The 14,486-nt window shown below is 44.8% G+C and overlaps 1 protein-coding gene across 1 annotated transcript; it reads left to right on the top strand.

The window, feature by feature from the left end:
* Positions 1 to 7,265: 7,265 nt before the first annotated feature.
* PtA15_7A169 (uncharacterized protein) lies at positions 7,266 to 7,823 on the top strand (the record flags this gene model as incomplete). Its single annotated transcript, XM_053170747.1, has 1 exon — positions 7,266 to 7,823. The coding sequence occupies one exon, from the start codon at positions 7,266 to 7,268 to the stop codon at positions 7,821 to 7,823; it is 558 nt and encodes a 185-aa protein (XP_053021998.1).
* Positions 7,824 to 14,486: the final 6,663 nt, after the last annotated feature.

Below are 14,486 nucleotides of genomic sequence, written 5' to 3'. Positions count from 1 at the left end.
CGATCTTTACCGAATCCCTCTGCTACACCTGATACCTTGTCCACAGTAAGTTGAATTTTATTTATTATCAAACTATACATTTCATTAATGTTGATGTACGCTTATATCATCTCACAGCCCAAGACTGGCATGCTTTCTGGCCTCAGTCTAGCTGCAGCTGCCCGAGGCGGTAATAGGTCATCAGACGCATTGGAAATGTGGCTCTCTGGAGGACTTATCCTGGAGGGTAACAACTCTGTGAATCCACTAAAGTGGTGGATCCAGCAAAAACGTACCGGCAACACACACGGGGGCCTTGTACACATGGCATTGGATGTTTTAAGCTGCCCCGGTAAGTTTTCATCTGTATCACTTATATTGCTTGCCATAACTAACTGGTCTCAACCTCACAGGAACATCCGTTGACGTCGAGAGATCATTTAGCTTTGGGGCCAACTATGTTAAATCGCGGAGGCACCGACTTACGCCAAAGTCAGTAAGTCGCGGGATGACTGTTGCCTTCTACTCGAAGAACAACAAAATTGAACAAGGAGCTTTAGCCAAATGGAAAGGGGCAATAACTTTGAACAAGAAGATGCAGCAGAAAGGAAAAAGGAAGGTGGTAGTTGTGGACAATGATTGACTGCCACCTCTTGTACATTTTTTCTACATTTTTTCATCTTTAAGAAATTTACAAACTTGTTTTGTGCGCTAAAAGTTGGGGGGTACCCGCGGGTACCCTCCAAAAGTACCCGCGGTACCCGCCAGGCGGTGCCGGGTGTTGGGTTTGGGCCAAAAAACAGGGGGGTACCCGGGTGCCAATGGGTACCCGGGTCCACTGGGGCATTCCCTAATAGGGGGGTTCACACTAGGATTTTAATAAAATTTTCAAGCTCATTTTAAGGCCTTTATGAACAATGTTTTGGAATTTTTTTAAGCTGTTCACATTTGGGTGTTCCTTGGCAATCAGAGCAACTTCTACGTTTTCTGAAAATTGGTTCACAAAGTCCTTAAAAAGGGCTCTAAAGTTTTATTAAAATCCTATTGTGAACCCCCCTAATAAGATACAGATAAAACTTTAGAGCTAATTTTAAGGCCTTTATGAACAATTTTTTTTAAAATGAAGAAGTTGCTCTGATTCTCATGAGACACCCAGTCCTGTACATCTTGCCAGATTTTCAAAATTTTGTTGATAAAGGCCTTAAAATTGGCTCTAAAGTTTTATTTTTATCCCATTGTGAACCCCCCTATTAAGGTGTTCAAAGTTGAAATCATAAAATTTTTGAATCATTAAAAATCATTATTTACGTCAACAACTCCTTTTTTTGCGCAGCACTTCCCCACTGTAGGGTCTGTGAGTGGTGCGCGAAGAAAGGAGTGGTTGGCGTAATTGATGATCTTTAATGTGAGGCATTGCCTGGGAGGACAACAATATAAATGGCAGAGCCAGTCAATATCTCCCAGCGGCCTTACCGGTACACCTCTCCGACATTGGCCCCCTTTTATATTCTTCGTGCCCCAACTGTTGCCCCTGGAGGCGGAGAAAAGCTTTTGTCCAACCCAGCCAGCGCTGTTCCAAGCTTGGATCAATAATTAGTATCCAAATGCAGCTCACAAGAAAAATTCAAATGTCCATCAGGTATTACCCATTTCAACTCAGCAAGGTTCCGAATGCACTTTCCATGAATGCTGTGTCCGTTGCTCTGTTTTCTTAATCCAGTATTTCTATGCCATTCCCTGTTTGCGTGAGATGCATATGTTGATTCCTGATTATGTTCAACTTCCATCCTCGGCGCGTACATATGCCAGCTGATCCCAAATTTGGCTCACACAAACTGGCCAATAGAATTTGTAAATTTTTAGTGTTTCCTTGCCTGATGAGACTGGCCGCTATTGCCTGGTACCTGAGTTCCATCCGGATCATGCGCTCATCAACCAACTCCCATTTCCAGTGAGAAACAACACCACCGCTGCAAATATCCAGTCCGCAAAAGTCAACCCTTTGTGCAACTGCACATTGTTTGTCACCCAAATGTTCTCGACATACAAGAGCATACGAGCTCACTTGATTGGAAATGTCTCGCATTGATTAATGTATTCAATGGATTAGCATTCTGTCATATTTGGATCCCTTCAAATTTACGGCTTGTTGCTCGGACATCCAGCTCACACAAACAATTTGGTATGGTTTTTCTTTTGTCACATTTCTTCCAGAGTACTTCCATCTACATCACTTCCACTGATCCTGCAACCCACAGTTTGATGTACAAAAGCCTTCTTGACCGACTCGTTGAAGCCTACAGGCCGATCACACTCCAGATGAATTCCCAGGAGGCCAATACCAAGAAGCTCCTGGACGGCTTCACAAAATTTGTTTGGATCATGAACTTACAAGACTTCCTCATTGTCAGAAGAGAAGACACTTGACCGCATATTTTCCTTTTCCAGCTCGCCCTGCCCCCCTCCTCGCCAGCGTTAACAGGAGAACCGACTCACCGGACCGTCGCCTTACTTAAGCTCACGGCGTTCCTCAAGCAGTTGCCTCGCCGTCACCGTAGCAGAACCTCGAGAATCTTGAATTTCAATCGTCTGCACAGGTTCCGCTGGTCCCTTGAAAAAACCAACCTTGACTCTATTGGCTGATTTCATTGTTTTCTATATTGAATTGCTTCTGGTACTCTCCAGTTTTCGAGACGAGCTTGACGTAGCTCTTGGCAAAGATGGGGGTTTGGCCGGCGACCAGGCAGGTACTACAGCCCCAGAAAAGGCCATCGATTTTCATCATGGACTGGTCGGCGCGGCTGAGCGACCAGCTCTCAGTGGCGCCCCTACCTGGAGGTTCTTCTGGAGCGAGAGGAGTGGGGCAAGGAGGGCGGCGCGGACCCCCTTCCGAGCCATCCGTCCCCCGTCCCAACAAAGGACCATCTGCACATCCGTACCCTCGGCTCGCGAGACCCAACTCACCTCAAACGTCCCCTTCTCCTCAATTCCATTGTAGCCGATGTTCGTCAGCCAAATGACCAAAGAGGTAATTGTCTCAAGGAGGACCAGATGCGCTATCTAGGCCGGCCGGGCCCAGAGCGCGTCCAGGTTGTATAAAGGCCTCCTTGTCAATCCCACCCTGGCGGATGTTCCCAAGCCCAATGATCACAACAACCACAAATATCAACACTAAGATGCTGACCGCATCTATATAGCGTTGTAATCTTTTTCCCAGGTAGCCAGCTTGCAAATGGCAAGGTGAAGATGAATGAGGCCAATCCTAGAGGTGCCACATCCAAGCAAGCAAAAATTATAATTTGGGTTCCAGCTTTGACCAACAAACAATAATAAATTTGTACTACCTTACCTTATTGTGCATGTACTGTAGGGCCAGAGTACTACGTAAGACTTGCAAGATGATATAGAGAAATAGTCTGAGTAGCCAGATTGGTCTGAAGGCCAATTTCTGGGGCTGAAGGCCGGCGGCAGATTTAGAATGTTTATTGAGGTTGAGTTCCTGGAGATTGATGCGGAAGGCATTGATGATGGAGGAGAAGATGGTGATGTGAAGCCATTGAAGAAGTAGCCAACGGTGTGCAAGTTGTAAGTCTGGCCTGTGTTGACAAGGATGGAGGAGGTTGTGTAGTTGCTGCTGCTGCTTTTTGTGCTATTCAATTGTGTGTTTGAATTAAAGAATTTGGCCCTATAGATTCAATGATCATGGCATCCACCTTCCTAGCACCAAAACTCAGCCCCAGGCTTTGCCGCCTTACCCAATTAAAATATGGGGGTAATGCAGGACCAGTTGCAATAAGGGGTCTTGGAACTGTAATATATAGAGACTGGTTATTGGGAGCCTGGATAATGCAATATAGTTGAGTTGGCAGGGGTCAGTCTGGTGCCTGCTGCTTCTTCTGCATATTCCGCATTTGATTCCCCGTTGCTTTGCCCATCCCAAACCCATTTTTTGGGCCACAATTGCCATCAGGGCCAAATTTGTGTTGTAAAGTTATGGGTATTGTAACACACCAAATTTAATTTACAGGTGAAGTATTTTAACACACCAAATTTAATTTACAGGTGCAGCACTCATCACACCAGTACATTATTGGGGCCCCAAAAACCCACAAAGAAAATTTAGTTACTGCAAGTTAAGTTAGTTGCATAATGGGGTTATGTTATCCAAAAAAAGCAAATTGGGTATTTAAAAAAGTTACAATATCCAAAATGCCCACTGTCATGTACCATAACATATATGCCCACCTCTGGTACAATTGTGTGACTATCAGTGAAGCAATGAACTATAGTGTTCCATGATCTTCACAAGTGATGTTACCATATAAGGTGTTTTACACAGCACAACTTATAAATGAATTAATTAAGTATAACAAATACCAGTATATTTAGTTTCACAAATTTACAACCAGGATTCCTGTTGGTTCAACAATTTCTTGTTTGTACTCCTACTGCATAGGTCACATCATCAAAGGGCAGTGGGATTTCTGTCCACCCCTCCATATTCCATCTTGCCTAAATCAGAGAAGATGAGACTTAGTTACCCTGATTTAGTATCTCTCACAGCAGGATTTTCTTGCTGTTCATTTGATGCCCCATTGCAATTCATATACTACCCACAGGGTTCCAAGTAGAGTCCCCATAGGTACCGCGTAAAGTGGTGAAATAATAGTATCTGCAAAAAAACTCACAAGGCTTTTCTTAACCACCAAATTTCACCAACAAAGCCTTCAGCTGTATTTCTGTGAGTTAATTAAGATATTTCCTCCTCTATGGTATTTCAAAAAATTATGTTTGTCAATGGGAAATTTATTGAAACACAATCAAACATAATTCCAGATGAATCTGCCAAGGCATAATTTGTTGCAATGAAATAGGCCAGAATGGACAGATTGTGGAAGGATACACTACAAGAAAAACTCTGGAAACTGCTAGCAGTTGAGATGCAGAAGCTGAAAGGAAGCTTGAGGTGATACTCAAGCCTTTCTCAAAGTTTATTTCAGCCAAGGGTGAATGCACAGTCACTGTGCAATGTGCACAGTGACTGTGCATGAAAGGGCATGATGCAATTATGTCGAGTTACAATAGCAGTTACCCTGGAGTATGCCACATGTCAACTGCAGGCAGTTTCTAGAGTTTTTCTTGCAGTGATAGTTAGTTCATTGCATGAGGAGACAAAGAGAGAAAAAAAAACCTATGCCAGAATCAACGGTGGGCCGCTACGCTACACTACGCTACAGGGCCACTTAGCGTTAGCGTAGCGGCAAAAAGCGCCCACCCATTTTGAGTAGCGTTCACTGCAAAAAAAACTTGGTCAACTTCTTTCAGTTGACATGCAGAGAACTCAAGCCAAGCTGCCATTGTAACTCCACCTGAAATCACAAATGTCTTTGTTGGCACAGTCACTGTGCAAGGTGCACAGTGACTGTGCATTAAAGCTTGGGTTGAGTCAAACCTTGAGTAAGGCTGGTGTAACACCACAAGCTTCCTCAGAGTTACCACATGTCAACTGCTCACAGTTGACACAGTTTTTTTTGCAGTGGTTAGCGCGCTGTTCGCGCCGCTACGCTGCGCTACGTTTCAGCGGCGCTAACAGGGCGCCAATTGTTTGTTAGTGTTAGCGCGCCGCTACAGTCACTACACTGCGCTACAGCGCTTTTAGCGGAAAAAAAGGCCTTTTTTTCCGCTAAAAGCACTGTGGTGCACCGTAGCGCGCGCTCTTTTGCGCCCTGCGTGTGTAGCGTTAGCGCAATTGCGCGCATCTGCGCTAACGCTACGCTAACAGCTAAATTAGCTGCGCACCCTTTGCGCGTAGCGTTAGCGCAGAAAAGGCGCAATCCGCTAACGCTACGCTAAAATTTAGCAGAATTCCGCTACGCTACGCCACGCTAACGCTACGGTTAGCGTAGCTGGCCCACCGTTGCCAGAATGGACAGATCACAGAAACATGGAATGCAAGATCAAAGTTTCTGCCTATGTGCTTTAGCAAAAGCTCTCACACAATTTAAATTAACCCCCAAACACCCCAGAGGGCACCTCGGATTGACCCTCCAGCGCGTGCCGCAGCAAAAGGCAAAAGAGGGCCGGTCAAATGTTAAATCAAGGAGGCCCCAATCAATTGATTGGCGGGCTCCAGGGAGGGGGTAGGACGAAACTGATGCCCCTGGGGGAAATAATGCCCACCACTCCCCCTCCTTATATAAGCTTGACCCCAGCCCCGCAGCACCATTCACTTCAACACATAAGGGGACCTCATGTTGATTGATACCCTTGCGCACCCCACGCTACCGGACTCCGCCACAATTTCATCGGTAATGCCTTGCCTGTATTGAACCAAACTATCGCAAGGTTTCCATTACGGCTGGTTTTGCCTTGTTGGGCTTTCCAGATTGACATTCCAACCATACGCCACGCCGGGCCCTCGCACGTCACAGTCCAGAAACACAACCGTTGTATTGCAGTCCCGTATCCGTCCCCACCAACTTGGGCAGGTATTTCACTGAAGATTCTTCCTTACTCTGTCCGCTGCTCAACCAGCCACATACCAAGCATGGGAGGACGAGCCTGGTGGGGATCTAAAAATTATTGCTGCATTGGACTCGGGGGTTTTTTTTTCTTGACCACTACCAACCCTTACCAGACTCAACTGAGACCCTCCAGTGCAGGTTCATTCTGATATGGGTCAGACTCAGGTTCATCAGTAGCGTCAATTTACGCCAGGAGGGCAACGGGAAATATCGGACCTGCAGGTCTGTCTCCGATTTCTGTTATCTATGCAAGCGCAAAAGTTTGTACAGAACCATTCATCAGAAGAGCTCTCCATTCTTGCAGCAAGGCGTCGGGCCGGCAGTCGATCAGATCAAGGACCAGATGGCCAAGCAAAAATCAATGCCAGCCTAGCTGATTGAGACCTTTGTGAGCAACCCCAACCCGCACGAGTCGGCCGAAAAGATTAACATCATCTGAAGAAGCCGGATAAAATTTGCCCTCCTCAGCATGTTTGCATCTGAAGAAGCCGGCTAAAACTCGCCCTCCTGAGCATGTTTGAGCCGGCGGCACCGGTGGGAAACGGATCTCAAAGATCATGAGAGACGCCAAGGAATGGCATGCGTTCTTCAAGATTGGCAAGAACGCCTTTGACCACAAAGGCAAGCTCCCACTTGCTTGCCTCAAGCCTCAAGGGCCATCCATCCGTCGCTGTTGCTACTGCTGCTGCTACTGCCTCGTTGTCCTAAACAAGCAGCCCAGCCGAGCACCCCCCAGAGCCGATCGAGAGCCACCCGGCGTCCATGAAGCCCGTCCTGTCCAACCAGATTGTCCACTCTGTTGCAGTCTTTGGTGCCGCCCCGGAGACAGCGGCCGCCTCCAGCCCCCCTCCTGAGCCAATGGTGGCAGAATGCATTCCTACAACCAGTTCCTCCCCGACGCTATTGCTCAAACCCACCCCACCATTGCCTCTCAGCATAACCATCCAGGAGGCATCCAGCATCCACACACACAATTTGTTGGAGGAGCTCGGACTGAGCAGCGCGGACGCTGAGGCCATCAACCGGCTCACCACCACCTTCGACGACGGCCATGGCCACACCGCCTCTCTGAGGTCCCCCTCTCTCGACGAACAAGCGGCGGCTGCAATCTTCGTTGCTTCCGCAAACCCCGCCGCCAGTCCCGCCTTTGTCCCTGAGCCCGTCTTGACAATGCCTCCAGACAACAATAGAAGCCTGGCCGGGGCCCAGCGCAAGTGTAACAAAGTGACCATCAAGGACTTTGAGTTCATGCGTGGGCAAGGTACTCGTGGTCCGCTACCTCAGGCCCACGGAGAACAGCTAACCAGGACTATGCCATAAAATCTATCCAGAAAAACCATGAACTCTGCCACAGAGAGCTCCAGCACACACTCATCAAACAGAGCGTGCTTAGGCGGGTGGCCGATGAGCCCGAGTGTGACCCCATGACCTCCAGACCGTATTCGACGCCCGCGGCCCGCTGCAGATCCTTCGGGACAATGCCATCATCCACGTGTCCTTAAAGACTAAGCCAAAAAGCGACGTCAGCAGGCTTTCTTCCTTGTACACACATGCCAGCCTGGTTGGAAGACTGACTAAATGTATGCCGTCCTTGGTTCGCAGTGGAACGAGACCATAGATCTAATGGCTGCCCAGCCACCTGTATTTCCAGGAAGGATCTAATGGTCAACAAGGAGGAGACACCTATAGCAGCAATGGCTGTGAGCGGGATGACACGGGGGCGCGGACACGAGCAAGGTGGAAGCACACCTATGGCAGCAATGGCTGTGAGTGGGATGACACGGGGGCGCGGACACGAGCGAGGTGGAAGCACACCTAAGACCGAGTGAATGGGATGTTTGAATGAGTTCGATGATGAATGTGATGAAAATGAGAATGAATGAAAACAACAACGATATACTGACCTATAGCAGCAATGGCTGTGAGTGGGATGACACGGGGGCGCGGACACGAGCGAGGTGGAAGCACACCTAAGACAAGACAATGATGAGAAGGGAGTATGAGAACATAAGAGATGAGATGAGAGCATACCTAAGACCGAGTGAATGGGATGTTTGAATGAGTTTGATGATGAATGTGATGAAAATGAGAATGAATGAAAACAACTACAATCTAGGTAGGGGAATCACTACATAATCACTTAGGGTTGCTGAGTATCATCATCTAGGTTCAAACCTAACTGGTCTAAGTCCGCAGCACGGCGCATCAGAGTATGCCCGGCTCAATAAGCCTCAATAGGATCTGGAGCCTAAAATGTATCATTTTGATAGCTTGGTAGCCAAGCCAAACACCTCCTGTCTGCTGTTACCCAAAGCCGACCTACCTCGGTCAAATGGGATCCGCAGAGGGTGGCAATTTGGATCCATCTTAACCCAGTCAGATCAAAAAATCAGATTTAACTAAGGGGTTGATGATGGGTGCAGAGCGGAAACTTGCCTTGTTAGAATGGTGAAGCTTGGATTTGTGCCCCTCCTGATTACAACTGCCCCAAGGCCCTACAAATTATCTGCTCCACAAATTTATATTTTCTCCCTATCCTGACCCCTGCGTTTTCTGTTGACTCTCTCACTTTGGATCACCATGATTTATTTCTTCTTCTTCAAAATGTAATTTTACATATCAACCTTGCACTGCCTTTTTTTTTGTGGTGATAGCTTTGCCTCATGTACCCACAAGAAAACCATGGGGTTATTCTTGATTTATTTTTTCTTCAAAAAAGTACCAATGCATATGCAGAGATGATGGCTTTCTGCATTCAACAGCTAGATTTGAGCAAATACCAGAATATCTGATCTTAGAGTACACATGGAGTTCAAAAACCTACAAACATACACCATTGGAGTTCATTGCACAATACTTTTTAAGAACCCTGTTAGATATATCCTGGGAAATTAACCTCAAAAAATTCTCAAGTCATGATGAATTTATGTTGGGATGATGCTAAATTGAGCTTAAGGTATGTTGGAATGGGTTTGGAGTCAACTTGAAACAACTCCAACTTGACTCTATGTATTATTGGGACTATTTTAGAACACATTTGAAACTTCCTTGCAAAGCAATATCAAATACTTGGTGGAAACAAGGGATTTTCCATGGGAATGATATATTTCAATTTATCATGTGCTTATCATAAATTGCAAGAAGCTTAGGCCCCATTTGGAGCCAATATAATCCGGGCAATATATGAGTTTTTTTGCCTGACATCCTATGTGACATCTGATCAGGTCCGCCAAAACTTGATCAGATGTCACAAAATTCCAGATTATATCACACAATTATATTAGCTTGAAACGGGGCCTTAATATATGTTAGTGTGTCACAAAAATCTGCACATGTGAATTTCAAATTTGCATGTGGCACATTCTCCAGTTGCTGAAATTTTTGCAAAATATTTAAAGTTAAGGGACAAGTCCAGGGGAAAAAAGCTTGGATTAACCAGGAGTTGGGTATGACTTCATAAAATCTCCCTAAAATTATCTTTGTACATATTGCTTAAAATTATGGTATAGCTATACAAAACAATTAAAGAACATAAATCAAATCCAACAGCCCGTGAGCCAGCAAAAAAAAGTTTTTGTTTTTCAGTTATGTATCTAAGATGATACCATTTCCTGCAGAGTATAGCTGGGCATAGTATCAAGCATGAGCTCTACAGGTGCCAGCCAAGCTTTATCTGAAGTCATAATATAAATATACAAGCACCTCCAAAGTCAGCTACACAAAATTGAGCCCTTGTGCCAACAGTGGCTGCGGCACAACTTGCCAACAAACACTCCAAGCTAAGATAGTTCAAGACTACAAGCGGGTCCTAGAAAGTTTGAAATGATTAACAGATATTTTCAGGCTAGGGAAGGAATCATTATTGTTTAAAAGGATGGGTAGACTAGAGGGGGGGTCAAAAATGCAGTGAAAACCTGGTGTGTCTGATGAATCTGTATGGACTGATAATGGGGGGCATAAAGTTGGGCTGTGAAATTAAACACAGAAGGTGGGTCAACTGAACCTAGATTTTGCAGCGGCAAAGCCACCTTGGCCTCTAGTATTATAAATATCTCATTGTTTTCCAATGTGATTTATTCCTGTGAAATTGAAACATTGGTAACTAGACAGTGATTTTTACGGCTCAAAAATGCATTCTGTTTGACAACTTTACAGGTCAACCCATGAATTTGGGGTGGCTCCATGACTAATTTGCCCCAACTCAGTGGTTTAACCCAGAATTCTGAATTCCCTCAGGTTATGTTTTTGTTACAATTTTCATTACACCACAACAAGAAAGTAACAACAACTGTAGGTTTATTATTCTGTGCCAGGTTCATCTTTTGCGGCAGACGTGATGAGTTAATTTTCTGTGGCGCATCCGCAAGTTCCCTAGTAAAATCATAAAATCATAAAACTTTTGGGTGACAATTTTTTATGTGCCATTTTCAAACTATTGCTCTGTTTTGAGTGGTTGGGTGGTACATGTTTTTTTTCGGACTTACTTCGCGCACTGCGAAAAGCTCTTCGCGCACTGTGCAGTGCGCGAAGTTTGCGAACACTTCGCGCACTGCGCGTGAAGGGCGCAACTTTTTCAAATTATTTTTTGACCAATCAATAGAAAAGCTTATTATTGTCCTCTGTGAATTTATTTGGAGTTTTTTGAAGCTTCCTTGTATGCTTAAAAATCCCACCAATAAAAAAAACAAGTACAGCCATTTGGGGACCTGGAATTCATATTCCCACCAGTCAAAAAATCCAAATAATTTAGTGAATAATGATACATATGAATTCAAACTTTTTAGAATTTTTTGGCCACTTTGTGCAAGAATAAGGCTTTCAAAAATTAGGAAAGTTCACCACTTACTGGCGCATTTTGGCATATCTTGAGAAACAGTTACTGGTTTTTGAAAGCCTTGTCCTTGTACAAAGTGGCCAAAAAGTTCTAAAACTTTTAAATACATGTTTAATATGATTCAATAAATTAATTGGATTTTTTGGCCTGTGGGAATATGAATTCCAGGTCCCCAAATGGCTGTACTTGTTTTTTTTATTGGTGGGATTTTTAAGCATACAAGGAAGCTTCAAAAAACTCCAAATAAATTCACAGAGGACAATAATAAGCTTTTCTATTGATTGGTCAAAAAATAATTTGAAAAAGTTGCGCCCTTCACGCGCAGTGCGCGAAGTGTTTGCAAACTTCGCGCACTGCACAGTGCGCGAAGAGCTTTTCGCAGTGCGCGAAGTAAGTCCGTATTTTTTTTGCTTAAAATTTCATGATTTTATGGTGTTATGATTTTATACAAGTCAACTTTGAACACCTTATATGGTGTTCAAAATTCCATATGTCACGGTTTACATAAAATCATAAAGCCAATTTTGGCTAAGAGATGTCAGCGTGCATAAAACTTAAAGTGACATCTCCCAGCCAAAATTGCAGTTTATGATTTTACATAAACTAGAGGCTAAGGCGGCTTCGCCGCTGCACTCCCAGGTCTCAGCATCTAAGCTGTATTGAATAATTGTGATCCTCATGAATTCATCTCTGGATAAAATTTTCAATGCATAAAATCATAAAATCATAAAACTTTCAAGTGATGATTTCATATGTACCATTCTAGAAATGTTGCTCTAATTTGAGTGCTTGGGTGCAACATATTTTTTCAGCTTAGAATTTTATGATTTTATGGTGTTATGATTTTATGCAAGTCAAATTTGAACACCCTAAATGGTGTTCAAATTTGAAATCATAAATTTGTAAGCATAAAATCATAAACTCACAAAGCTTTTGAGTGCTGCTTTTCTATGTACTGTTTGAGAATTAACACACTCCTTTAAGTGTTTGGGTGATACATCTTTTTTTTGGCTTGAAGGTTTATGATTTCATTCTAGCCTAAGTCTGCTGATGGAAAGCCTCTTCCTGAGGATATACATACATATGGTCTTGCAAGCGTGTCTGGGCACATGCCCAACTCCTTGGCCAAGCAACAGTGGGGGTTTGGTATGTGCCCAGGGGGCTTGATCAGGCAGGATTGATGAGAGGCAGCACTTTGCACACAGCCAAGTCCTGCTTGGTCAGGATCAATCTCTGGGCCAATGGAATATGTGACTTGGAATGCACACTGCACATGCCAGTGATCAGACTCTGGCCCTTGCCTCTGCCTTGAAAGGCAGCAACAACATACCCTTGAGGAGGGGAAATGTTTCTCCTTGATGGCAGGCACAGCTTTTGGTGGTGTGGCACCCTCACTTGAAATTGGCCCAGCAGGGCTTTGTCCCAAACCCAGCAAGCTTTTCCATGTGCCAAGCAGGGGTTGGGAGTGTGTCAGGCGGGCTTTGGGATTGGCTAAGCAGGCTTTGGGATTGGCCAAGCAGGCTATGGGATTGGCCACACACGCTTGGCCGCTTTTTGGCTGAATTTTGGCATGTGCCCAAACTGGCTTACAACACCATACTTCAGGAAGATATTAGTTAATCATAGACATTGATCTGACCAGATTGATGTTTTAAAAGTTCTATTAAATCATCAAGGGGGTAGAATATACTTCTAAGATTGAGATCCCATAGTTCTCTCAGGTTGGTCTTTAGGCCGCAGTACATTTTAATTGATGTCAAATTAATATTCCCTGAATTAAAATTAGTTCCAGCTTGAATGTACTCCAAAATTTTACTATGTGCACTCCACATTTTTTGGCTTTTCCTCCATTTCTATGTGCAAACCAAGCCTTGCAATTCAATTTAATTTTCTGACAACTTTGCTTGTCTGAGAGGTTGGAAATATCCTGAGGGTTAAGTTTGATGAAATTTGGGAAAAATGTAAACAATTACAGAGACAGCTAGCATTCAAGGCTCAAGATTGGGCATTTGAGGTTGTGCATGGATATCACTTGATTGCAAATGGTAAAAATCTGTTGGCATCAGTTCAAATCCTGGTCCATCTCTAGAATGAATCACTGTTTGCGCAGACCAATAAGACTGCTAGAGTGTAAGTTCACCATGATTGAAATCAAGTGAGTGTCCAACCTTGTCAAAAATCTTGAAAGATGAAGATTGTGTTGAGATGTTTGTTGATCTGATGTTTAGATTTGTTGGTCAGATATTGGAGGAATTTACAGAGAAATTAGCAACTTTGCAATCTGAGATGGATGGGTGTTGTACCACATTTGTAGAGAAGTTGAGCCCCTCTCGATGACTGGCACAGATGAGAGGAGGTCTTGATGACTGGTGGTCTGTACCGGTAAATTGAGGAGAGGTTTAACTCCCCTCGATGACCAGATGGCGAGGAGATATGAGTCCACTCGGTGACCGGTAAAGGCCAGTCATTGAGAGGAGAATGAGTCCCCTCAATGGCCGGTCTGACTGGTCATTGAGAGTTGCAACTCCCCTCGATGACCGGCACAGACCGTTCACGGAGAGGATATCTAAGCTGATCTGAGTCCCCTCGATGACCGGTACAGACCGGTCATCAAAAGGTGTGACTCCCCTTGATGACCGGCGCAGACCGGTCATCGGGTGGAGATCTCAGTCCCATCGATGACCGGTGCAGACCGGTCTTCGGCAGGATATCCAAATCCCCTCGATGGCCGGTCAGACCGGTCAACCGGCCATCGAGGGGTGTGAGTTCCCTCGATGGCCAGTCAGACCGGTCATTGAGAGGAGTTAGTCCCCTCGATGACCTGCACAGACCGGTCATTGGGAGGATATCCAAATCCCCTCGATGGCCAGTCAGACCGGTTCCCTCGATGGCCAGTCAGACCGGTGTGGAACTACTCAAAGGGGAGAATAGAGCTTGGAAGGGAAATGTATAGCAACACTAGTACTAATGTAAGCTATGCAAGGGTGCTGATGAGGCTGCCTTCCTGACTAATGCTGAGGGTATGAGAGTAACACTAAGAAAAAGAAGAAAAGGTGTGGCTGATTTCTACTTGATCTTAGGAGCTAGTACTATGAGCTGACTACTGACTACTGAGGGTAAGAGAGTTGGAGGAGTGATGAGAGTGGGGA

The sequence above is a fragment of the Puccinia triticina genome, chromosome 7A, assembly GCF_026914185.1.
Source record: "Puccinia triticina chromosome 7A, complete sequence".
Classification (NCBI taxonomy): domain Eukaryota; kingdom Fungi; phylum Basidiomycota; class Pucciniomycetes; order Pucciniales; family Pucciniaceae; genus Puccinia; species Puccinia triticina.
This window is presented reverse-complemented; position numbering and strand designations above follow the sequence as displayed.